We start from the raw sequence: 25,305 nt of genomic DNA, 5'->3' as shown, positions 1-25,305 counted from the left end.
CCCCAGCCGCTCCCGGCGCCGCAGCGCAGTGCGGGCAGGGTGTCCCTTAGCGGCTCCGTGCGAGCAAAGCGCCATTTACCGGGGAGCTCTGGCACCCCGAGAGGACCGGCGGCGCCCTGAGGGAACGGATCTCCCGCCCTGAGGCACCAGCGGGGCTGGGCGCGGGAGGGGCGGCTCTCGCGAGAGCACGGGCGGCCGCCATTGCCCAGCCGCCAGCCCGGACCCGCAGCCCCCTCGGCCCCGCGATGGAGGCCGGCGGGCGGCGGCAGCAGGAGGAGCGGCGGCGGCTCCGGGAGCTGCGGCAGGAGGCGGTGGAGTACTACCGAGGCCACCGAGTACAACAGCGGGTGGAGGACGCGCTCAACGCCCTCTTCCCCCTGCGCCCCGCGGATCTCTACGGGGAGCTGGTAGCGTGGGGAGGGGGAGCAGCCCGCAGGCGGCCGCCCCGGCTCCTCCTGAGGGAGACCCCCCAGCGCCGGGCTGAGGGACCGCTGCCCCCCGGCGGGGGGAGAGGGGCCGGAGGGGGCTCCCCTCGGCGGGCAGGGACCTTCCTGGCGCCGATTCAGGGCCGAGGAACAGCGGTGGGGGGGAGGCGGCCGTGTGGCGCTCCCCAGGCGCCCGTGGACGCCCCGCAGCCCCCTCAGCTTCCGGGCGTACCCGCAGGCCGGTGCGGTACTGCCCGCCCACCGCCGCCTGCTCGCCCCGAGGGTCTGACAAACCTCACACAGACTGATTCGAAGAGCTTGACGTCTCTGTGGTTACAGTTAAATAAATTCCCGCTGACTCAGGCAAGGACCGCCATGGTTTTGTGTTCGTGGCCAGTGGCACTTTTGACACTGGGCCAGATACATTCCCGCAGCGGCAGGGCTTTTTGTTCTGTGCTGGTTGCTTGTCTGGACACAAAACCAAGGTATGTTGCCTTCGGAGGGCACAGATGGATGTCCCTTACAAAACTGCTGTTCAGCATGGTGATGTGTCAGCCCAGTGGCAACAAGAGACAGTGCTATTCACACTGCAGCTGTTCCTTAACAGCAAATGGGCCTCATGGAAGTGGAAAGGATTCAGACCTTATCTGATCCCAGTTGGGAAAATACTGTAGACAGGAGTCCTAATGAAACCTCTATTAGTGGTGATACCGGAATTGCCAACACTAATAGTGAGCAACTTGGGGGGGGGGGGGGCGGGAATAAAATATTTAGTACGTTCTTTGATGTGAAAGTGGCAGCGGAAATGAAACATTTCATTACATATTACATCATTCCCCATCTCCCAAGTGTTTTGCCATCACCAGTTGGGACTAGAACTGTTCTTGATTTGCTTGGTGTTCGATGTTCCTTCTCTATGTAGCTAGCTGTGTTTCCTAGTTTTCCCATTTGGTAAGTCATTGTTTGGTGACCATCTCTGATACCAGACTAAAGAATGAAACTAGTAGGGGAATATGTAGTAACCCTTAGGCAGCACCTTAATCCTTTTTTTAAAGCAACATCAGTGTTTATTAAATACAGACCCCCAAATATATTCTTATAGTTGAATGATGACAGTTCAACAGGCCTGTTAAAGACTGTGTTGGAAGAAGTACGAGAACTCTGCCTGCCAGAAGTCTAGCTTTTCACCTGTTTCACAGGGGTCAAAGCTTGCTAACCTAAACCCCCAGATTTCCCATGGAGTAGTGACCCCTAGCTGCATCAGTTGCCTTGTGTCTTGTTACTAAGTGTGGCATACCTGCAACTCCTGAAATTTGTGCTAGTCTTAGCTCAGTTCTGTCCAACAAAAGCAACATTTCTAGTCAGGAGAGTTTGGTCATTGTGGTAAATATCTTTACAGCAAGCATGTTCTGTAAGAGAGGAGTGCTTATCATTGTTACTGAGAAGCTTGCTGACAAGCTGCTCTGCCTTCCAAATTAATCTTCTGCTATTAAGATCTTTAATGCTGCATTGGTTGAGTGCTGAGACACATGAGCAACTGTACATATATTTGATGAAGCAACCTTGAAACATTATTAGATATCTGGGACATTAAGTACTTTCTGTAAGCAAGGAGTATATTTTGAAAATACTTTTTGTTTTTCCCTGTCTGCAGCACATACAAAATTTTATGTGTAGCATTTCACATGTGGCTTTGGACTACCATGCTCAGATAGGAATTGGATCTGTTCCCTGGAATCTCATTCTTAAGCAGATAATATAGAAGTAAATGTGCAGTGTAACAGAAGTATTTTGAACCCTGGAACATATAAATGGATTTGCTCAATGGTGGATTTGATTGAAATATATTTAATGGAATAAAAGCATTTTGCATAGAAATTGACTTTAATAAAGTTCTTTCTCTTTCATTTAAGGCTAACTACTTTTCTAAATTTTCAAAAGCTCCAGTAATATGCAGATTAGTTGGAAGAAAAGTTCTTGATGGAGTTGGTCAGCCAACATTAGAAGTGGAAGTATATTGTACAGTTAAAAACTATGAGAAGGTATGAGCTGCTTCTTCCTGGCTTATTTCTTTTAATTAAAAAATAAATTATTACATTTATTAAATCTCTCAGTATCAGGGAGAAGTACTATTCTGCTCGCATCCTAAGGAATGTTTTATTTGTCATCTTTAGTGAAAGGAGATGAAACCCCGTAACTCAACAGTTGAGTGTTGTAACTTAGAAAAAAAGTCATGAAAAGTTAGACAGTGGCAGCAACTCTAAAACCTTTATTTTCCGTGAATTAGGCAATACTACTTTTTATTTTGTTAGTGGGATGTGACAGTGCATCTTTGTATATTAAATTTTTATCGGTCTTAGTGATCATGTAGCTTTTCCTTACACTCTATATCTAGCCCTGTAAGTTCATGTTCCTTTTACTTTTTTCTTTATTTTCAGATCCTTCTATTTCTGTTTGTATGACAGTGTTTCAGAAAAATATAGTACAGGTGAAAATCACAGTAAAGATGAAGGTACATTTTTACACTAAGCTAATAGGCTGATGTGGGCAATGGTTAAGTCAAACATATTCATCTAGCACCTGCAGTGCAAAATTGATGGTGCATTGCCATCTCTCCCCCAACCTGAAATATTCTAGACACTGTCGTTGCAACTCTAGCTATTGTGTAATTATTTCTACTTTCCCTTGGTTAAACTATGGTTCACTTCATTCTTGAATTAAATATAACTTCATAGGTACACAGTATATAAAATTAATACTATTAATGCAGGCAACTCTGTGATATTTTTAAATGATGGTTTCATTGAATTTTCTGAAGTATTTTTCTTCAGCAGTACAGAAAGATAAGTTCGTTACCTAGGTAAGACAAAATGTAACTGATCATGAGGAATGGCATTAAGAATGACTGCTGCTGAATCATGGTAAAAGTCTACCAACAGCTTCAACAGAAGATGTCCTGATGACTGTATGGTCTTCAAAATTACCCCATTCTGTTCTGATAACAAAATATATGCGTAAAGCAGATCTGCCAGGAGGTTTTTGCCTAAGTAGTTATAATTTAGGTCAAGAAACTTGAATAACATTTGTGATTACTTAGTATAAGAGACTAGAAAGAAGGTGCTGGATGAAAAAAGATAAGTACATGGAGCAAACATTAGATTTGGACATAGATACTTGTAGAGTTGGTAAGGACATATAATTCTTAGTCTAGCAAATGACATTTCCAAGTTAGAAATTAAAGAGTGTTTTAAGCCTTTTTACATTTTCTTGCAGAAAATTTGTTCTATTGTAATGTCTTCTCATTCTCAAATACCTGAAAATCCCTTATCTGAAACAACTGAAGCTGATGAGAAAGAAAGAAATGACTCTGTTAACACTGCTGTGGAATGGGTCAATGAATCGCTGAACACAATGTTCAAAAACTTGAAGCCTACTGACCAGTGTGAGGTTGATAAGATGCTTGGGTATGTCTTGCATATTATGTAAATTATTGCATTTGAAATATACACTGTTAGTTTATATTGTAAGTAAAAAAATATATTAAATATTCAATGTTTCCTACTATGATTTTTCTATATATTTTTGGGATGTGATGTCTATCTCAGATACATTGCACTATATTATTGACTGATGGTTTCATAATTACAATTTGAAAATTGTGTGTTTTTTCACAAGTTTTCATACATGGGATGCAAAAATAGGGGTCTCTAAGAAAACAATGCCTGAACACATTCATGAGTTAAAGGCTTCATTTAAGAAACTCATTCAGTGCCAGTTTCATTAAGTGGGGATGTTTTTTCAAATTGCAAGTTCACTTCTGTGCATTGCACTGCAGAACAAAAGTGGTACGAAAGGCTTGTGTGTCTTGTCTTCTGCACTGAGCTAATCCACAGAAAACATGTATGTACATACAATTTTCAGGTTTTGATGGAGTTTTCTTTCTGAGCAAGCTGATCCAAAAGGCTTTTTACTTGGGGCAACTAGTTTATTTGGAAACACAGTTTCTGCAGTAAACATCCATGTTTATTTTTTTCATGCAAATATTTCTTCTTGGGAGCATCCCAGAGTAAAAAAGAATGGCCATTCAAAGAAATGTGTGTGGTTGTTAAAAGAAAAAAAGGTGTAGGTTAAAAGTATCGCAGATGTACCTGAATGTATTTTTACAGTAACGTTAGAGGACCTACCTGGCAACATTGTGGCTTTCTTCATCCTAGAAGCAGTAATGTAGCCTGAAAGTGTTTCTTTCAACTTCACTGCTGAGGGGAGCTACACTTAGCTGGAGGGGTACGGGTAGGGCTGCCACACTTAACACAGACTGTAGCAAACAGACCTAATTGCCTTCCACATGCGTTAGCTTTGGGGAAACCTTGATGAAGGGAATAAGGACTCAATTGGAAAGAAATTCTTCCAACTGAAGTGAATCTAAGTAAGATTTTAACGCATTGTTTATATTACTTTATATATCTTACATACTTGGTTTGCCTGAATTGGGTGACTGCCACCCATGTAGGAAGTTTCCAGTTCATGCATGTAATCGAAAATCATCCACTTCTGAGCTTGCAGGCACTTAGATAAGCAGTGTACAACTGGCCTATTGGATTAGCAACCTGGGCCAGGCTGTTGGGTGTGATGAAGTTACGACAGGGTCCATTACTACCCATGCAAAGCAAATACATCCTTCACGCTAAGACTGTCAGCTCAGAGCTGACTTTCAAACCAGTGTGATGTGAAAAGCATGTGTTAAGGTTTATAATACTTGGTTGTGGGTCTGTTTGTTTAACTAATGCTGCAGGTGACTACCAAAAAATAATGTCATTTATTGACTTATCCAGCTTCACACGAGTCTATGGCAGAAACTCAAAGATGCCCTTAATTCACCTCTTAGCATATTCTTTAGCCTGCTGCATTCTGTGTCTACTTGTCTCATGTCTAAAAATGCTTTGAGCCAGTAATCTTTATGCCCTTTCCCTCAGTGAATACTTCTCAAAAAAAGTAGAAGAAAAGAAAGAAATTCAAAAGCAACAAGAAGAAGTAGCAGAAGCCACTCTTACCCTTACTTCATGCACTCCATCAGCAACAGCACTACCTGGGGAAAAAAAGACAGCAAAACCAGGTTTTACTTTATTTGATTTTAATATCTTCTGCAACACAGATATTGACAAAGGTGCTAAAATACTTTCTGAAATGTTCTGTGGACACTGAATACTTCCGAACACATGACACAGTGTCTTATGTTCAAAGGGTTTGGTTACTTTCTCCTAAATCTTTCTGATCACAGCAGGTTCTCCTGCAGAAATGAGACAGGGGAAAATACAGAGTTTTCTAATCATTCACCTGCATTGGTTGAACAGTTTCTGCCTTTGTTTTACAGTTGGCTTAGACAGGAGGTTATTACTTTTCAGAGTGAGGGGAATAAGAATGGAGGAGGATGCAAATGAAGAATAAAAATTAAAAAGATAGGGAAAGAAAAGGGAATCACAGAACTGAACAGGAGAATGGAGATAGAATTAAGATAGAAGTTGAAAAGAATGGAAAGCGGGAGGAAGGGAAGTTTCTTGCTAACACCGAGAAAAGGAGGAATAAGGTGAAAAGCAAAAGAGAAAGAAGGAAAGGGATGAGGTGGGACTGATGGGCAATTCAGAGTAAAAAGAAATAAGCAAGCAGTCCAACTAAAGGAAAAAATGGTGTGAGAGTAGAGAAACACAGTAAGTATACATGGCCAAAAAAAACCCCCACCACCAAAGCAAAAAAGCACCATACGTTACCTTCATATATGCATTACCTTAATAAAAACAAGATTTGTTACTATTTATTGGAAGGGCAGAAAATTTTGGCAAATTATTATTTCTTCCTAGTTTAGTTTCACCTGTCATATACTATGAGTAAAACCTCACAATTAATATGTCAGATATGTGCACAGTAAATTCACCTTCGACCTGAAATGTAACATCTGCAGTTGTCAGGTCTATCCAAATACCATCACGTTGTATACTTTTAGACAAGCTTCTGTTGATGCAGATATATTACTTGTTTTCACTGATTGTGTTTTCTTTGTGCTTGATTGTGAATTTGACTGTAATGTTATTGTTAGAATCTATACCTGACTATTAGGATCCAATGATAATAAAGCTATTTCTTGTTACAGGAGACCACTAAGAGGTGGTGACTCCCAGTAGCAGGTGCTTTCAGGGGTAGCATCTGTGGTGTAATTTATGCAGGTTACAAAGTAGCATGGTGTAAAGGATCTCTGCAGAACACTGCAGTTTGTTAAGAGATGCTCATTGGTGGATTACTCTTGTCTTACGTATGTAGCTCTTCATCCTCAATTTATGAGGTATAGAATCTGTGTGTAGTATGCAAACGAGGTAGAATCTAATCTGCATATCCAATTAAGGTCCTATTTAAATATCAGTCATATCCTGTAGTATTTATATTTTGTTGAAATCAAAACTCGTATGGCGCTCCCATTAGGAACCAAAGTAGTTGGTCAGATTTACCAAAAAGCCCCCAATGCATATGGTTCTCAAGAATCAGACCACTTATTTTGGTTTCAGATGGGTGCTTACTGTTCATGTTCATGTAAGCACTGTAGGCAATAAATATGTTAGTGGGCACTGCTGGTTTTCAAGCATTTTGGCAAAAGTTACTCCACTTATCTGGAAGGAGGATAGGTTATTTTGAAATTTTGACAAGGCTATGCATATGGAATATTTAAAAGACCTGTTTTCTCATTGGAAAATCCAACAGTAATAGGCCTAAATTTTTTACATACTCATTATTAGAAGAAAACAAGTATGTGTACTTTGCATCAGGTTATAATGTGATCTTCCAAGTTGTTTATGCAAAAGCAGAGCATACAAGGAGGATGATAAAGAATACTGAAATCGTGCTTATGAAAGGAACCTGAAAAATTATATCACATTACTGCATATAAACATAGATAAATAAAAATACATATTTCAGTGCTTGAAATATCTGTAAAAAAAATGGATTTGAAATACATTTGAAACCAGAGTGAGGACAGATGCTTTGCTTACTTGTAAAGTCATTTTGTGTAAAACAACTGACAAGATTAAGAAAAAAAGAACGATTCTTTTGTAATACAGTGAGTAGATACTGAAATGACAATATCATATTTACTCATATAACTGTGATACATAAAGCACATGTTTTAAACCAAGAAAATATTTAGCTATTACTGTCTTGCAGGGAAGAAGGTGGCAGTTGCAGAGAGAAGGATCCCACCCGCAGAGCCATGGGAATCAGTGCTCTGTGGCAGCTTAGCCATTGGGGGGACGTCCCTTGCTATAGCTAAGGCTGCTGCCACCATTAGCCATATCCCATTGTACCTACATATTGCACTGCTGAAACATGATCAGGTACATGTGACACTTGCAATTTTCTTTATTTTATCCCAGTCATTACAATTTTTCTAGAATTCTGAAGCCAGTAGTCTATTGTGACAGTGGTATTAAATACACATCATAGAGAAAACCCTTAAGACCATTGCCTGTAGCAGTCTTTGAACCTTGTGCCATAATTAAGATATATAAGAAATTACTCTGGTTTTTAACATTTTTATTTTCACGTGGTACTCCCAATTACAGGATTCACCTAAAGAAATGACTCTGCCACTCCCAATGGTTACTCTGTTGAACTGTGAAAAAATTTTGCCTGCAAAACTGAAATTAGTGAAAGAAGTTATGCTTATACCACCAGTTCAATTATCACTCAAACAGGTACTGTTTCATTTTCATTTTTATGAATGTATTTTATAGATTTTATATGAACATAAGTATATAGATCTTTTCAATATAGTCATTACAAACTGTATTTTTCATTTTTGTTTGGTTGCAAGGCCAAAGTTTTAACAAATGTTAGTGCAGAATTCTAACACTGGGAACATTAAAAGAAGTAAATAGATGAAGATTTAAAAAGAATATACGTGAAGATTTGAAGTTAAAAATGGATGTGTTAGTTAAGAGGGAAAAAATCAGTGCATTGATTGTATTACACAACAGTAAGAGATTTTCATTTTGTTTAAAATGTGCATTTACATTGGTAGATTATAAATAATATCAGATGAGTGATAGAGTGTACAAAACAAAACTTGTAACATTCACAAGAAAGCCTAAAATCTTTGGGAATAAATAGCTTTAAAAATAAAATTGTGAAGATAGAAGGGAATACAAAGCAGAAAAAAATCTATTCAATGAGCAAGAAGGATGGATGAGGCAGACTGGAACAACCTCTTTTATTTTAGCCATGTGTTGCATTAAAGAATGTATCTGCACAAGATGCCTACATTAGGGCTGTGATTTCTACTTTGTGTGCTGGTGACCTGAACAAATAGCTGAGCTCGATTCTCTTTCTTTTTCCTTTAACATTTTAGAATTGTCACCAAGAGCTCTTAATAAGGTTGATAATTCTGTACCTTTCAAAGACATAATGCCTCCTAGTGCTCATGGGAGAGCAGCAAGCTGTTCGCTGCAGTACAAAAAATGTAGCCATTCCTCTTGCGTTGTGTGTTGCCAGCTGTGACTGACTTCTGCCCCCTTCAGTATCCCTTTACTGGCACAGTTTAAGAAAGTCTGAAATGTGGTTTATGAAGTTAGCATTAAACTTACTAACTCAGCTGAAAAGGAAAGAGAGTTTCCTGTTATAAGCAATGGATTCATTTGATTGGAGTGTTCCTCCATTCCCTGTTTAAAATGAAGACAGTGATTTTTTTTCCCTGCTTTCTGGAAATGTTCTGAAGGTAAACACATTCAATTTTGTCAGTTTCCAGTTAGGAAGTCTTGGAGTCATAGTTGTGAACAGTGATCATCATCTTCCCACTTCTCAGATATTACACAGACCCAGCTTACATGTTAGATTTGGGAAGGGTTCCTTTTGAGGAAGAGACTACTTTTCTTGCCATCCCATTCAGCAACATAATCAAATATTCTTGTTCATTCCACTGCTACTAACCCTTTATTGTTGGCCACTTGACTGCATTTTATGGGTGGGGGGATTGTGTTAAGGAAGTCTTTAATTTTTTCTTTAAAAAATTATATTAAGGTCTGCATTTAGAGTGAGTGTTCTCTCTCTTCTGATTTAAGCTGCTAAAATGAAATAATTTATCTTGCTTTTGAAGGTTACTATTGTTTAATTTCAGGGCATAGAAAGAGTTCTGGATATTCAGAAAGAAGTGATGAGACTGTTGGAGCCTCCAGGCAAAACGGTATGATAAAAATGTGTAATGATAATGCAGTGTACTCCATTTGGTCTTTCTAATAGCATTGTCTTTTTAAGCTTAACCATGGAGCATTTAGCCTGTTATCAGGCTTTAGGCACAGAACAGAAAATGTGTTTCTCTGACAGATGAATAAAACATTGGCCATTTGGTGATATTAAATTAATGAAGATAGAATAAAAAATTGTTGTAAGCATAGTAAGACTTTCTGTTTACCTGAAGAAGTACACTGGGAGTGAATGGTGTCACAGCGAATATACAATATAGGGTTCTGATCTTGCTAGGTCTGACACACCCACAACACGCGTTATTCAAGGTACTGTTATTGTAGTAGTGTATCAATCTCAGTATGGGCATATACTTTTTGCAAAGCAAGGTCGTGGGGTTTCTCCAAGTATGGAGTCTAGGTTCTCATTTCTGAGATCCCCTGTTTTTCTGATAGGCTAGGTAAGAATCTTTTGAAAAAACAAATGATGGTTGGAGTGATGCCCACATAGAAATAGATCTTTGAAATGGGTTACCATCACAAAATAAAACTGGATAGGTGCTGATTAGTATTCAAGACAAAACAGAAGCTATTTCCTAACAGAAATATTTGCAATCTCTTTAGACTGAAATTCAGGCAACTTTTTTTTTTTTTTTCTTTTTTAATTCTGATGTCTCCCTGTCATTTTTGCACTTTTCCATGGAATTGATTTCTTTCTTCTTTCACTCCCTACAGACCAGTCCTCAACTAGCAGACAGTAAGAAAGGCAGAGCACATAATACAGGGAAGAAAGCTCTGGTAAGAAAAGAGATTTTCATTTTAAGCCTTCAGCAAGGTATTAACAACAGCAGGGAACCAAAATGTTCTTAAGAAATGGATCATTAATCTACATTACCATTTTGGAAAGGTCAAGGCAAGACTTTAAATATTCCAAATGCTCATATTTTGCATAATAACTTGGATTACACTGACTATACCTTCCCTTCCTGTGGAACAATAACAGAAAGGGGAAATTCTTCTGGAATCTGGTCATTTTTCTTGTATAGAAATCCCAGTAAAGTATCCAAATGAGCATTTTGCAGGCCTGTAGCACCGCCAGAGAACATGCCCTTTTGATCATGTAGGCCATAAAACTATTATCTGTAAGACTTGCCTATTGTGCTCTTTCCTAACTCCATGAGCATAACTCTCCTCTTAATCATGCTGCATTAAGTTTCTAGTTCTTGTTTGAGGTTATAGATAATGGCAAGTATGAACCAGTAGCTAAAGGGCAGCACTCACCGTAGTGTACAGGACATTATTTTATATGACTCAAAATCACTTCAAAACTGGTAGTTACTATAAATGAGTTTCCCAGATAGTAGGATGGAAATGCGATGCTAGTTTTGCTCTCCATTCTGAGACAATTAAATATTATCAAGTGAAAATTGTTACTGTTGTGGTGTGTACAAAAGAGAGGATGATCAAAAGTTTTTTCTATTTTTTTGTGCTTAAATAACAAAACTCATCAGCATTAAGCAGATGACCAATGTTTTTTTCTGGTGCGTAGTTTACATATTCTTATCACAATATGTACTGCAATTGCGAGTTAAAATAATTCCTTAAGATGTGCACAAGGAAACAATGCATCAGATTCTCAGGGGAAAAAAAATCCATTTATTTCAATAGGGGAAAATTAAAGGAGATAGTAGTGGGACTGAAATTTAAACTGATAAAAGCACAATGTTAGTTTGAACTTTTTTGGGGGGGGGAAGAAAAAATGACAAAGTAGGCAGTGAAGAAGAAGAACTTGTTTAGGTTATAGAAGTAAAGACTAGAGAGAAAAAATGTTTTTATAAAGATAAGCAATGCTTTTAATAGAATGTAACAAAGCACAACATATGGGTGCCTTGAAGATCACATAAAAATGCAGATTTAGCCTCTATCTCATGTTAAATGCACAAAGACTGCAGCATTTCTTGCTGTGTATTGCTGCAGCTTAGTGCTCGAAAAGCAACAAGTCAAATAGATTGTCTCTCCTTGCAGATTGCTACAAAATAATCTCACAATTTGACCTGGATTTTCTTCCTAACATTTTTTTGTGAAGGAACATTCATATATCTCCTACAGCTAGGCCTGCGTTCTGTCTGCTGTAGTTAGTTCTCCAACTCTTGTCAAAGCCAATGCTTTCCAATTGACTTCTCCAGTCTAACCCAGGATTATATCCTGCTGCTTTCTGGGCAGTTTTTAGTGTCATTCTTTATAATGCAAAATTCACAGACTTTAAAGTTAAAAATTAGTGTTTGAAAAACTTTAAAAAAAAAATGACAACAGAAGGACAGGTGAAATATTTGCTCAATACAACTCTGCTTGTGGCTTATGTCTAGGAACGCAGTTACTGAGGCAGACAACTCCATGCAGTTGTGCTAGAGGTATTCCTTCTTTATGAAATGTGTTCCTCCTAGAAGTCTTAAAAAATTCTAGTGTTTCTTCAGTACTCCATAGAGGCAATATCAAAGTTGTAGTTGAGGATAAATGAGTAAAAGCTGTTTAAAAATGGAGAATCTGGTTTTGTGGCAAGGGGATGGTCCACAGCACTGGAAACTTTTACATAGCACCCATGACAATACAGTGGTTGTTAAGAGTGCCTTTGAAGTCTTTTTTTAAGCCAGTACTGGCCATATAAGAGCAAGAACTGCATTACTAGATGTGTTACTGATGACTATATTAGCTCTCTACTCATTAGCACTTGATTACCCCTTATTGATAGGGAATTGTCCTTAGAATTGCCAATGCGATTTTTGAGAAGAGTCTTGTATTTTGATGACCGAATGCAGAGTGAAATGGCAGTGAAAAATTATATATGTGCTATATATATATATATGTATAAATAAAGTGATTAATTTTGTTTTACTTGCAGCCACAAGCCTTAAAAAGAATATCACACTTAGGTTGCCTAATAACAGGATGCGATAATTTAGAACAACCGCTACTCCTAATGCAAACAGCTTGCAACAATCTAGGTTTGGAGCTAGGAACAGACATGTACTTAGCAATAAATTGTGCTGCTCATGAATTAATGGATTACGTAAGTTATTTTCAATAACTATTTTGTTGGGTTTTAAAGGGAGTGTAGCTACTTGTTAGCAATTTATTACATTGCAAACTCACCTAGAAGCTTCTAACTCCATTTTTTAAAGGTAACAATCAAGCAGAGCAAAAGAATTGTCTCTGCATTTTTAAGGTATGGTTGAATCAGTCCTACAAGCGTAGCAGATGTGTTACTGGATTGTCGGTACAAGGGGACAAGACATGCAGACATCCATCTGGTAGCCTGATGCAGTGGGAACTGTGAGAATGCACGTATTCCTCCTCCCCAGCCGCACCAGCGTACTGGTGGTGCACCTTGAGTGGAATAAGGCTCACTGGACAAAGGCAGACCCCCATTACAGCTTGTGACCTGCCTACAGGAATCTCGGTTCCTTTCGTGATTTAACTTTAATCATTCAAACAGTATAAGCCTGCCTGCATCAGCCAGGTTTAATCCTTTTCTCTGTTTATTTATTTAATAAGAGTTTTCAGATCAATGCGTGTCAAATACAGCAAACTGTTTGAATGGGCAAACACCTACTACATGCCCTGTTTAACAAGCCAGCTTCATTTCATGTAACATCTCAGACAATTTTGAATGAAAGTATTAATCAACAAATCCTGGTTTGTTTGGCGTTTGGTTTTTGTGGGTTTTTTTTCATTTTATCACAAGGTATAAATGAAATTATTATCTTCTATCCACCTTGCTTTCAAAAATGAAGAACAAGTTATTTACACAAGTATACTTCTGTAACTCCTTCACACCACTAGATGCTTATTTTACCATTATATTACACTACATCTGTTGTTTTCTTCCAACTACCTTGACCTTTCCATGTAGTTTTTCTATGGTATGTTTGTATACCCACTAACATTCATCTCATTGTGTATCAACATTCATTTTTTAACTCTTATTTTTCAATATTTGTATTAGACAAAGTTTATTTATCTCCAGCTGAAGTTCTTGCTCCTCCTTCCAAGATCCATCAGGTGACTCTCTAAGCAGAAAAAGAAACTTCCTGTTCCATTTAATATCTCATGAGATATTGTGTGTTTGGGTGACAAAGCTTCCATTAGTAATATCTTCTGTGAAATCAGTTGCTTTCATGATAACCTATGATATCTGTATCCTATACCAGAATGAGCAAAATCTTAACAGATGAATTATCAGTAATTCTGCAACATTCTGTTATTGAAGTGTTATAGTCACTAAAGCAGTGGGTATTCTGGCACAGTCTGACAGTGTGCCCATAATTGTGTGCTGTGGTTTGTGCATTCTGTAATGATGAGACTAGTCTTAAAGTATTTTTTTCTTGTTTTTTTTTAAGAGGAAAGAGGTAAGGAAAAGCAGCATCTTGTTTTTGAGCACTGAGGGGGCACTCCTTTCCCCTAGCAGTATTTTCTTTATGAAAACGAGGACAAAAATCGTGAACTTTTTTTGGAAATGAAAAGTGAGAGTTTTCATGCAATACTGCGTAAATATGTCAATCATTGCTAACTTTATTCATAAATAAAACTGGCAGTGTAAAACTGACAGTGTTGCCTAGAAAATGCTGAAATAGGTCTCCCTGATTTTGGGAGTGGCATCTTTCAGAGACTTTGGCACAAGCCCACTGGAACCCACTGTTACTTCAGGCAGAGTTTTTCCATCACAATGTGCTGAGCGCTTAGCCATACAGCAGCCAAGTGACTGTGTGCTTATTGAAGAACACAATCTGCTGCCTTAATAGAGAACCTGGTGTCACAAGATCTGTATGCTTTCCTTATACTCTGGCTTTCAAAGTATTATTTCCTTATCTTTTATGCTTTTTACTTTACTTTCTAGGTTAAAGGTAAATATGAAATACTCACTGGAACATTCAAAAGTCCTGAGGAAATGGTTGACATATATGTGGAACTGATTAATAAATTTCCTTTTATTATTGCATTAATAGATCCCTTAAGAAAAGAGGTAAGATACCACAGTACAGTCCCTTTTCACATTTTTACAAAACACATAAAACATGAAGCTTCTGGTTTTGGAGTCTTTAAGCTCAAAAATATCACTATAAAAATGTATTTAACAATTCATTTGCATATCTGTAATTGACAATAACTAAAGTTTTCTATACTTTTGACATAATTCCTAACAAGATAATCCTGGCATGAACAGAATACGGTTAGTACAAATATTTAGAGAGTTACAAGAAAATGCTTTTTTTCTGATTCTACTTGCTAAAGCACTATTAAGTTTTCCTTCTTACATAAACAAATAGTTCAAGTTATAAAAACAAGTTATAACATTTGAGTGATATATGACTGACACTGTATTGTATTATAAGGAAGAAGCTAAAATTTGGACATTTTTATATATTCCTTAAAATCACTCAAAAAAATTATTGCTGCTATTCTTCATGATTGAGATTGACACTCAAAGCATGAACAAACCTGTCACTGGCAGCACTGCTCGGCAGAATTTTTTAAGTGGTAGTAAAATACCATGTATTTACCACTGTGATCAAAGTTAGAGGAGTTAATTTAGTGTGGCAAATATATTACAACAATAAAGTAGAATACTATTAAGCATGTTATGGAGTTATAGATGGATGAAAGAAACAGATTGCATAACCTTACATATTAGCATTTATACATTAAGTTTCCATGCTAAAAACTTAATTGTAGCAGAACCTACAATTGCAGACCTAGATTCTGCAGTTGCAAAACTTAATAAATATCTCTTGCTGTCAAACTGCAGCCTTTATCTTCTGTAAAATATATGGGGTTTGTTTTCATGAACAAAACAGGAAGACCGTGATTGAAGGTGGAAGCAAAGTGACATTGTCTTTGTCAATCTGCCCAGTGCCTGAATCAATAATTCTAAAACAGATGAGCTGCAAAATCCATCTGATTTTGTTCTTAACTGGAACTTTAAAAGTTCATTTTTCTAGTATGTGTTTATTGTTAGCTCGCTCAAATCAGCCTTGCCTCCCTGTGCTGTTTCAGTGTGACTCTGAATTACCCATGTTCCAAAACAGCAGATTATTCCCCACTGCTGCCAGGGCTGCAGAATTCTTTGAGAATTCTTACAAAGGAGCATACTTGCAGTATGGAAATCTGCTGGTGAATTACAACAGATAATTGTACAGATAAGTACAGATAAGGGAAATGCCTCTCCTCCTCCTCCTCCTCCTCCTCCCTCCTCACAAATCTACAAAGTTTACCCATGCCACACCTTTGCCACAGATAATCAGGTCCTTGAGGATTAGCCCTGGTACCAATTCCACAATTCATTGCCAGACAGCAGACCACTTTTGTGCTTAAGTTTGAACATTTGTTCAGATGTCAAAAACTTCATTTTCGTTTACATGCAAGCTTGAAATCCTTACAGGAATGGACCCTTGCACAGATTGCAACTACATAGGTACAAAAGTCTGTCTGATCCACAGACCAAGAATTATTACTGACGGAATTATTAATTGGAAAAGTAATGTTTTTAATGTGAGAACTTCGCATTCTATGGACACAAAGCAAGCAAATTAATTTTAAAATTTGTTCTTTCAAATTATTTACATATCCTTTTCCTTTTTTTGTCCTTAAATCTCAGTACCATGTGGACAGTGCATTAAAATCAAGAAACAAAGACCCTAAAAAATGGAGCTCTGCTGGAAAGACTGTTGTATTCTGCTGTTCCCTCTGGGTCAGTCTTACAGCTCTGATCCTCCTGACTTGATATATGTCACTGAGTCTATGACTGCCTCTTGTTTCATTATTTTATATTCAAACAAATATTAAGACATTTAAAATATTAACACAAGAATTAATCCCCAGAATAAAACAATAGAAAATAAATTTATATTACATTAGAATAGAATACATTTCAGGAAATAAATCAAAACTGCAAAATCCTACAGTTAATTTAATTTGAAATATTTTAAACTATACTTGTATGCAACTAGCTTTGATTAATTCCAGATTAGAATTTATGTTTTCTAGCAAAATCCTGAAATCCAAGTAAAATGGTATGTTCTTCTTAAGTAGACAGATTTTAAAAACAGTATAAAATATAATATGTTAATATGAAGGGTATCTTTAGGATTAAATAATTTTTGTTTTGTTTTGTTTTGTTTTTTACCTCCTCAATTAGGGTTTTCATTCAGTTTAGGTTTTTTAACTTCAATTATTTACTTGATTGTTTATGCAGGACAGACAACAATGGAGTAACATATGTTATGCTCTGGGTTCCAAATGTTACCTGATTGCTGAAGATGCTGCCACATATATTTCCAAACTTAAAATTGACCAAAACATAAACATACCAATGTGCAGTGGTGTTGTCCTGAAATATATTAACCAAACCAAGGTATCAGACCTCATAGAACTTACTGGACTTCTAGATGGTGAGTAGGGGAGGGGGAAAGGCTGACTTTCAAACCCTACAAGTCAATAAGTAGTGTTGTGACACCTGTAAATATTACACGTTTTTATTAAATTAATGCCACTTCTGATTTAGCAAGCCCTTGTCAGAAGAAACTAAAATTCATGTTTTGATTCCCAAATTCCTGTTCAGGAGCTTAAAACAGCATCCAAGGCTTCAACTATAGTAAATTAATACACTGTGGACGTTTTGAATATGGGTGCCCTTTGACACTGCAGCTAAGTCTCATACAGTTAGATATCAGAAGTGAACAACATAAAAAAAAAGATGTAGCTGAGTAATCTGAATTTTTACTAATACTAGTATTAATAATTAAGAAATCCAAACAAGACCAAAATGTTTAAAATTGCAGTTTACATAATTATTGACTACATATTATTGAGCCTTTGTGGTAACACTACTAAGAACTTCTGCAGTTTCATATGTGAGATTTCTCTTTGTATCAATTTGTCTGTATTCATGTTTATACCCAAGGGATAGGTGAACAAATTTAACATATCTAAGTTCCTTCCTTATTCCTTCAAAGAGCCCAGAATCACCATCTCAAAGCGAGTAAATAGCATCTTAAAGATTTCATTCAGTCAGGATGGTAAACGCTTCTTTTACAGTGAAGAAAAATCATTACTATAGTAAGGAGCACATTTAAAATAAACAGAACAGCCTCCTAGCCTGTAGAACGTGTTACCAGCCAGATCAGCGAGGGACAGAAATTAGGATAGGATGTTAGATATTCCCTTATCCATGCTGAAAATAAAATGTAATGTTAACCTAGCAAACTAATACAGTTTACATTTTTATGAGATGGGTTTCATTGGTTTTACTCCTGTTTGTATTTAAGCTTAGATAGCCCAAGGGTAAAAAAGAATGAGAACTCCAAACAATTTCTGTGTTGAATACATAAAATATACACTAATGAAGGTTTTACACTTCCATTATATATAGGTCAAAGACATATTACCATATTAGGAAGTCCAGATAGAGAATCTTCTGATGACAGCCTTGTGGATCTGGTAAGTATTGAAAGCTGTTCAATTGCAGAATTGCCAAAACACTGCTTTTAACACGAACTATATTTTAAGGAGAAAGCCTGTTTCTGCTTGAGAAAGAAACAACGTTTTACAAAATGGGCTTTTTCTAGAGAGTTACTTTTTTTTTTCTCCACAAGTTTATCTTTGAGTTTAAAGAGAACACACAGGAAATTTGCCAAAGCAGGGAGTATATTCAAAAATGTGTATGATCTATTTGGTTGCATTAGTTTATTAAAAAATGTGAGTTACTTAAAACATTTCTGAGTAGTAATAATATTTTAGGAAAAAATTCTTAATACTAATACATTTAATCTTTTTGTATTAAAGCTACATTTGCAAATAAAATTTCATTTCATACGCCAGTGAAAATTACTGTTTGCATCTGACAAATCTTTTATTAAGAGATTTAATTTCTAAATAGAGGAGGGTTTTTATCTGTAGAAAGAGTGTTAAATTAGAAGTAGGATACCGTATTTAACAATTAAGAATGACTTCACTTCCCAAACTGTGTAGTTTTAAAATACGCACTTTCTCGTTTGAGGCTGTTGGACTGGGTGCCAGGTTTATCAAGTTGGGAGGTCTTTCCCGCGGAGAAAGGGTGACCAAATACAACCGCCTTCTTGCTATAGAGGAAGAACTGGCCAAGAATGGAACGCTACGTATGAGCTTCTTTCTTACTTTGTTTTCAGCTTGCAATGAATACGAGAACAAAGATTGGAGGGAGAATGATTGAAACTGCACCACAGGAGGGAAGGGAAATCAAAAGACTATAAATAAGCACTGACAAAAAAACCTAGGATAGCACTTGCCACAATGTATATTGTTGTCCTAATGGATTATCTGTTTACTGAATGTTAAAATAGACCCCTTCTTGAGGAGTAGCCTACATTAAGCTTTTTTCCAGAATTAATTGGTTGGCGTCTTGAAGCCTACAGTGCAAAAGGAACAAAACAAAAAACCATGCATATAACACGTCGAAAAGCTGCCAAACCAGAATTTTAGCCCAAAAACCCCACCTCCCTTGAGCCCCTAAACATATATTGCTAACAAACCTTCATTTCACAACCCTCTTTTGTGTGTTACATCTCCAGCAGAATGTATTTGGAAAGCTACAGTTGCACGGGTAAGCACTAAATAAAACCCAAGAAAAAACGAAGTGATGATGCACATTCAGCCTTAGCCACACGTATCATTTCGGGGGCTGCATCTTCTTTTTACACTATAGGCTACACTGTTAAATGCTTAACAGTTCATTAGAGCCAATTCTCACTTGCTCAGGTATCAATCAAGACAGAATAAAGGCATACAGTCTGAAGGGGAAGCAGAGAGACAAGGAGAGGAAGAAAGGAAGGAAAGGGTTTGCAAGAATTATTATGCCTCAGAAAAGGAAACATGAAGGAGACTTCAGTCATTTTACCCTCTTGTCTAATAATTTTCAGTGTTCTATACATTGGATAGCAGCACTTGACATGCACACTATAGAACAAAGTTTTCATTTTAAAAACGTTTTTTATTGAAAATATTCTGAGTTTTCAAAATCTCCCCCTTGCTCATATATAATCATTGTTAAATAATAGGAACATGGACAGAAATTCTTTTTTGCTGAGAAGGTAGTTTCACAGAATGCACTTTTCAAAAACAAGACAGATAATTATAGAACTATGAATTTTAACTGCCTCAGCAGTATTAATATATTCCCTATTCAAATGGTATAGTCTAAACAAAAGAGCTTGAGTTTGACAAATATTTAGACCTGTATCTCATGAAATGAAATAGCAACAATTCCCGATGTCATTAATCGTTTAGCAGAAATAAAATCCAGTAACTAAATCAACAGCGGGGAAATACTGAGAGAGGATGTCTGAGCTGCATACCAAACTCTTCATTTGGCTGGGCCGCGAGCTATGGAATACGCTGGAGGGCTGCAAGTGGAGGGCTCTGTAAGTGGCTCACAGACGGGGGGGTGACACTGACCCCTCAGGAGTCCCCCCAGGAGCGACTGAATGGGGCGTACAGCTGGGCCCAGCAGCACCGTGCCCACAGCCACCCGCGGCTCCTCGCCCCGCGAGCGATGCGGGTTGCACAGAAGTAACTCTTGGCCTAAGCGCAGCCCCGGTGCTGACGCTGCGCTTCAGCCGCTGGATTCACCGGGACAATGCGCTGAGCCACTTGCAAGCTGAAGGGCAGGCTGGCCTTCCCATGCCAGTAACGCGCAGCTGAGGCGTGTTCGGGGATGGGGTGGGCACTGCGTGTCTGTGGCAAAACGGGGAGTTGGGAGGTGAGGTTAGGGAAGAGGAGCATCACAGAACGGGGAACAACAGCGGGGGAGAGAGAGGTGAAGCGTTAGTTACAGAAGCAACGCCTGAACGTGTGCTTACGTGAAGTTGTTACAGGCGGGGGTGGAGGTGCAGAGGAAGACTCAAAAAAAGGACAGCAGGGCGAGATGGTTAGTGAGGAAGGGAATCCAATAAATACTCCGGCTCCAGCTGCTGCGCACCGTGCCCTGATCCTGTAATCAACACACAGGCCTGGTGCTCCTTTGTTCCTAAGGGCCAGGCTTTAGAGGTGTTTAGAGACTCTTGTAAGCATCAGGCGGCATTTTAAAAAAATCTGAGTGCACCAGAGAACATTACAAGAAACCAGATTACAGCAAACATAAGAATGAGTTTCATTTTTCTCTTCTATTTCAGGTGAAGCAAATCTCAAATTTATTGCTTTTGCTGAAGAATCACAGCCAGAAAAACAGCTTTCTGATGTACCTCCTCCCCCCAAAGCCAGAGCCGTCGCCTCCACAGCTCTGCCCGCCAGCCCTGCAGGTTCGCAGCCTGCCTGCTCAGCTCCCAGCAAATAACACACTGACCTGAGTTGTCAACATTAACTTTTGGTTAATTTTTTTTAAAACAACAACTAGTAAGAAACTCATATCTTAACTAGTCCTTAATCCATTTATTTTCAAGCCCTTCAGCAAACATTTTAAAAAGCATTCAAATACTAGCTGCTTTTTTCCCAGGAGACCATCGTTTTCAGCTGAAACCAAGTTAACTGAGCAGCGGCTATAGTTTGAAAATGCCACAGAATTCTGTGCTGTATTTACAAATTGACCAAATAAATACCTCTGTGTTAAGTCCAAAACTAAATGTTTGTTTTGGGAAAGTGGAAATCTCTCTCCCTACAAAGAGCAAGCTATTGACAAACAGTAGAAAAAAAACATTTTACAAAACACAAAGGCCTTGACTGTTATGTGGCTCCATCCCCCCACGCACCCTCAATGCTGCTCTTAGATCTAGCCTACAAGGGAAATTTTGCTCCAGTTCTAGCTCGCTATCAACACAAGTGCATCAGTGCAAACCCCAAATGTAGGGCACAAAGCTGTAATTGGCATCACTAAGAAGCTCGCTTCAGTCAGAGGCAGGGAGTAACAAGTCAATTTCACAAGGTCTGGGAAACTTGTCAGGAGTCTTTTTAATAAGCAACAGTGAAAAGAGAAATAAATAATTTATGTCCTAGGTAACAAACAGTTTGAAATGCTTCTTAAAAAACTTCTGGAGGTTGTATAATTTGAAAATCGGAACATACAATACAGCAGCAGTAATTTGAGGAAAAAGACATATATAAAATGTTGCATTTGAAATTCAGTGTAACAGCCACCTAAGTGAAAGATTCACCACCAGAACCACATGCCCCCCAGAAATGCAGATATCAATGAGACAAATTTCCTCCAGTGTAGGAATTATATGTAGTTCAGCAATTAGATCAAGCCCAAGACCTTCTTAGCAAACATGCAAAAAACACCAAAAAGATGTGAAACTACCACACTCGTTACTATCATTTTATTTTTAGGAAAAGCACCAGACAGTTGCATGCAGAGCCAAACCAACAAACTCAGAACATTCATCCTTCAACACTATCATTGTTTCAAATCATTAAATTAAAAATAATCCAAGTGCATTCAGGTACTTGACCACTCGATTTCAGGTACACCAATCTTTAGGTAAATCCCTGATTACATTTGTTCGTGCGTTATAAAAGAATGAGATACTGTGTTCAGTTTAAAAAGAGGCTACAGTGGAATGTGAATTGGCAGTGGAGCAAATCACTTACGTACCTATCTCACTGTCTTCGTAGGAAATAAGGGCTGAGGGAAACTGGGATTTGTGTTCGCAAATACAGACATCTAAAGTGTTACCTAACAGAGACATCAATGCCACCAGCGTGTACCCGGGTCAAAGCAAAGGCTTATTTGTTTGTGCTGCGAGCTTTCAGCTGGCAGTTCGCAAAACGTTGATTCCAAATAACCTGCAATCCCAGAATGACCGAGTCCCAGATGTAGTCCGTGCTCATGGGAGCCTGGAAGAAGTTGTTTTGGTTTTTTTCAGCAGTAAATGCAGGCTCCAGTTGCAGCAGTTCCAAACCTGGCTGCGTCATGGAAACAAAAACCAGGAGGTGAGTCCTCTGAAAAGCTTTTCATCCAAATGAGAGCACCAGTCTCGACCCACGAGCTACGGACTCTGGCTATCGTTAGACGACATGCTGCACTGCCTCTGCTTTTCAAGTCTTTGGGCTACCTGTCTGCTGGAGAACCTGCAGCAGACAGACGTGTTATGCTTGTGCTTTTAATTTCCTCCAGAAAGCGTGTGTGGAGACAGCAGTAAGGAGACCTAAAAGATCTGGCTTGAAGCAGATACCAAAATGTTTTTAAAGCAATGTGTCTAAAGACCGATTTTTTAATAATTAGTAATACCTCCCATACTAAAGCTGATGTGTGCGTTATCACCTTCACAGGGTCTAACCCAAACCTGCCCGATTCAAGAGGGGTGCGAGGGGCTGCTGGCAAGCTGCAGAGTGGACCTTTTAACAAGGCATTCTTCTCAGTGAAAGAGTAATTAAAAAAGCCTTTTCAAAAACAGTTTTTAAGTAAAGGCAACTGACACCATCTAAGAAAATAATAACTGTACCTGCTAAATTAAAATGGGAGGGGGTTTTTGAGTGATACATAGTTATTTAACACTTTAATGCATGTAACTGAACCGCATACAAAAGACCATTTCAATCTATATCATTGAAAACTGTTTGGAGTACAGACTGTAGCCCCTAGTGACACACCTAAGCAACGTACACGTCCAGATAATGATTCCCAAAAGTTACAGCCTTTCAGAATAACAATTAACAGTTAGAACTGTCTGTTTCTTTTATTTTCTCAGCGTTAGTTTCTTTATACAGTGGCTTGTTTTTTTCTTCCTTCATTTTGTTCTGATTCAGAGTGGTGTTGGGCATCTGATCCCCACTGGTGGAAACAGGATCTAAAACTACAACGGATTCTGTCTCTTTTTCATTGCTAGAAGCTTCTCTTCTAAATTCTGTATGACTAGTTGATCTAAAGGAAAAAAGAATAAATATATGAATATGGGTAACAGCTCACACATTTAAAAGAAGGAATATAAATATACAGAAAAGCATTTCTATTACTAGTGGCATGTATGATCAGGACAGGTCTCCTGAACCAGTAAGTAGATTTATAGATTTAACAGCCGTTACACACAGATAGTAGCGCACAAAATGCAACAGTCGCATTACCCCTCCTGAATCCCTTGTTAAGCTAGCCGTGGAAGACACTTAACAGGAAAAATGAACTCACAAAGCACTGAAAAAAATCCTTAGACTACAAAAGGATCAGTTTAAAGATAGTCTTTGAGAATTTGTTTTCTCTCTGCTCATCTCAGATCCAGAATTGGGTTCCCCCATGTCCAACAGAGCCGTTGCACTCAGAGAAAATGCTGCCAGTTCCTGCGGGCTGTAGGCTAACAGCCTGCAGCCTGGACAGAGAACGTGGCTGCTTCTCCACACCTCCACCCCAGAGCAGCTTGCATGGGGCTTCCACTGTGCCACACTCCTCCGTACAACCGGGAGGCAGAGGCAGCGTAACCAGATTTGCCGCTGTGGCTCGGCACCAACAGGCTGCTAGTGGTCTCACTGGGAGCAAGCACCAACGATTTCTGAGAATTCACCGACTGGATGCGCTGAAGTACAGAGGGCGTTAGACCCACGTTCTGTACTGCAGCAATGGGGTTACATCTTGATCGCTCACAGCGCAGGGATCCGCGCCGATAAACAGCCCTCTGCGTGGGGAGAGAGGAAGGAAAGGTCAGAGACACCGGGGTTATTTGTCGAGGCTGGCAACACGCTAGAAACGCTAAAAGCACTTCTCTATATTCAAAAGCTTTGTACTAGTGTTGAAAACGTGCAGGCAAATCCTTAGATTAGCTTGAACGCCCCAGCAGAGAACCAGGCAAAGACTGGGGAAGCGGGAGCGGCCAAGGCAGGGACGGGGCACTTCCCGTGCCGCCCTGACGCCGCTGCGTGGGCAGGGGCTTGGCCTCCCCCGCCGGCTCTCCTGGCCAGCCTGCTGGCCCCTCGCCGGGGGCACGCAACCAGCCGCGCTCGGAGAGGCACTGGGCCCATCTTCAGGCAGGGCCTCACACAGCAGCGTGGACGCGGGGCAGATGTCCACGCCGATACAGCTACAACCCCCACGCTGGGCAGGGGCAAAACCCCTTAGTGCAGGAAGGTCCTACGCAGCGGCAGGCGCGTGGATCCGCTCTCCCAGGCAGCCTAACTGTACCGCTGCTGAATGCAACTGCATTTGCTAGTCTGCAGCCTTTTTTTAATTCTTTTTCTTCTTTTTCTTCTTTTCCTTTTTTTAATTTTTCATGCTTACTCATAAGGAGCAGCCTTCCATCCTGCTACGATAACACCCTTGAAAGGAAAAAGTGGAATCAACTGGAGGCCAGAGAAAGAAATTCAGCTACTGGATCCATCTGCTATGAACCGCCCTTTATTGTGACAGTCTTTGTCCTGGAGAAAATGACAAAGAAAAAAGAGGTCACCCCACTCAACAATTAGAGCACGGGGCGGAGAATGTACTGGCTCCCACCTGATGGGGAGAGAGTAAATGTACAGGTTAAAAACGAATAAATAATCACAGAAACAACAGATGCTGCACTTTCCGTTTCAGAAAGAATTTACTCAGCTTGCTACTGAAGCACTGGATATAACAAATGGAATTCCATGTTCAAGCTTTAATTACAAGCATTGTCTCTAACATTAGAACTTTGGTATAAGTTAATTAATGCAGAAATTGGTGCTAATAG

At 39.1% G+C, this 25,305-nt stretch overlaps 2 protein-coding genes across 3 annotated transcripts in view; one reads left to right on the top strand and one right to left on the bottom strand.

Moving 5' to 3' along the window:
• The first annotated feature begins 200 nt into the window (after positions 1-200).
• ENO4 (enolase 4) lies at positions 201-21,294 on the top strand. Its single transcript, XM_055720597.1, is given in 15 exon segments — positions 201-407; positions 2,339-2,467; positions 3,699-3,889; positions 5,399-5,538; positions 7,635-7,804; positions 8,033-8,164; positions 9,583-9,648; positions 10,382-10,444; positions 12,546-12,713; positions 14,541-14,666; positions 16,896-17,091; positions 18,072-18,139; positions 18,699-18,816; positions 20,848-20,921; positions 20,923-21,294. Coding segments are annotated over 15 exon segments (1,902 nt in total). The 5' UTR covers positions 201-245; the 3' UTR covers positions 21,022-21,294.
• Positions 21,295-21,596: 302 nt separating this feature from the next.
• SHTN1 (shootin 1) overlaps positions 21,597-25,305 on the bottom strand; it is a 70,758-nt gene continuing 67,049 nt past the window's right edge. For both annotated transcript variants that reach the window (XM_055720598.1, XM_055720599.1), the window contains exon 17: positions 21,597-23,531. In XM_055720598.1, coding sequence (XP_055576573.1) covers positions 23,321-23,531 — 211 coding nt within the window. In that variant the 3' untranslated portion in view covers positions 21,597-23,320. The remainder of the gene's footprint in view (positions 23,532-25,305) is intronic.

Source organism: Falco cherrug, chromosome 9, assembly GCF_023634085.1.
Source record: "Falco cherrug isolate bFalChe1 chromosome 9, bFalChe1.pri, whole genome shotgun sequence".
NCBI classification, from domain to species: domain Eukaryota; kingdom Metazoa; phylum Chordata; class Aves; order Falconiformes; family Falconidae; genus Falco; species Falco cherrug.
The sequence above is the reverse complement of the archived record's forward strand: the minus strand, read 5'-3'. Positions and strand labels throughout refer to the sequence as shown.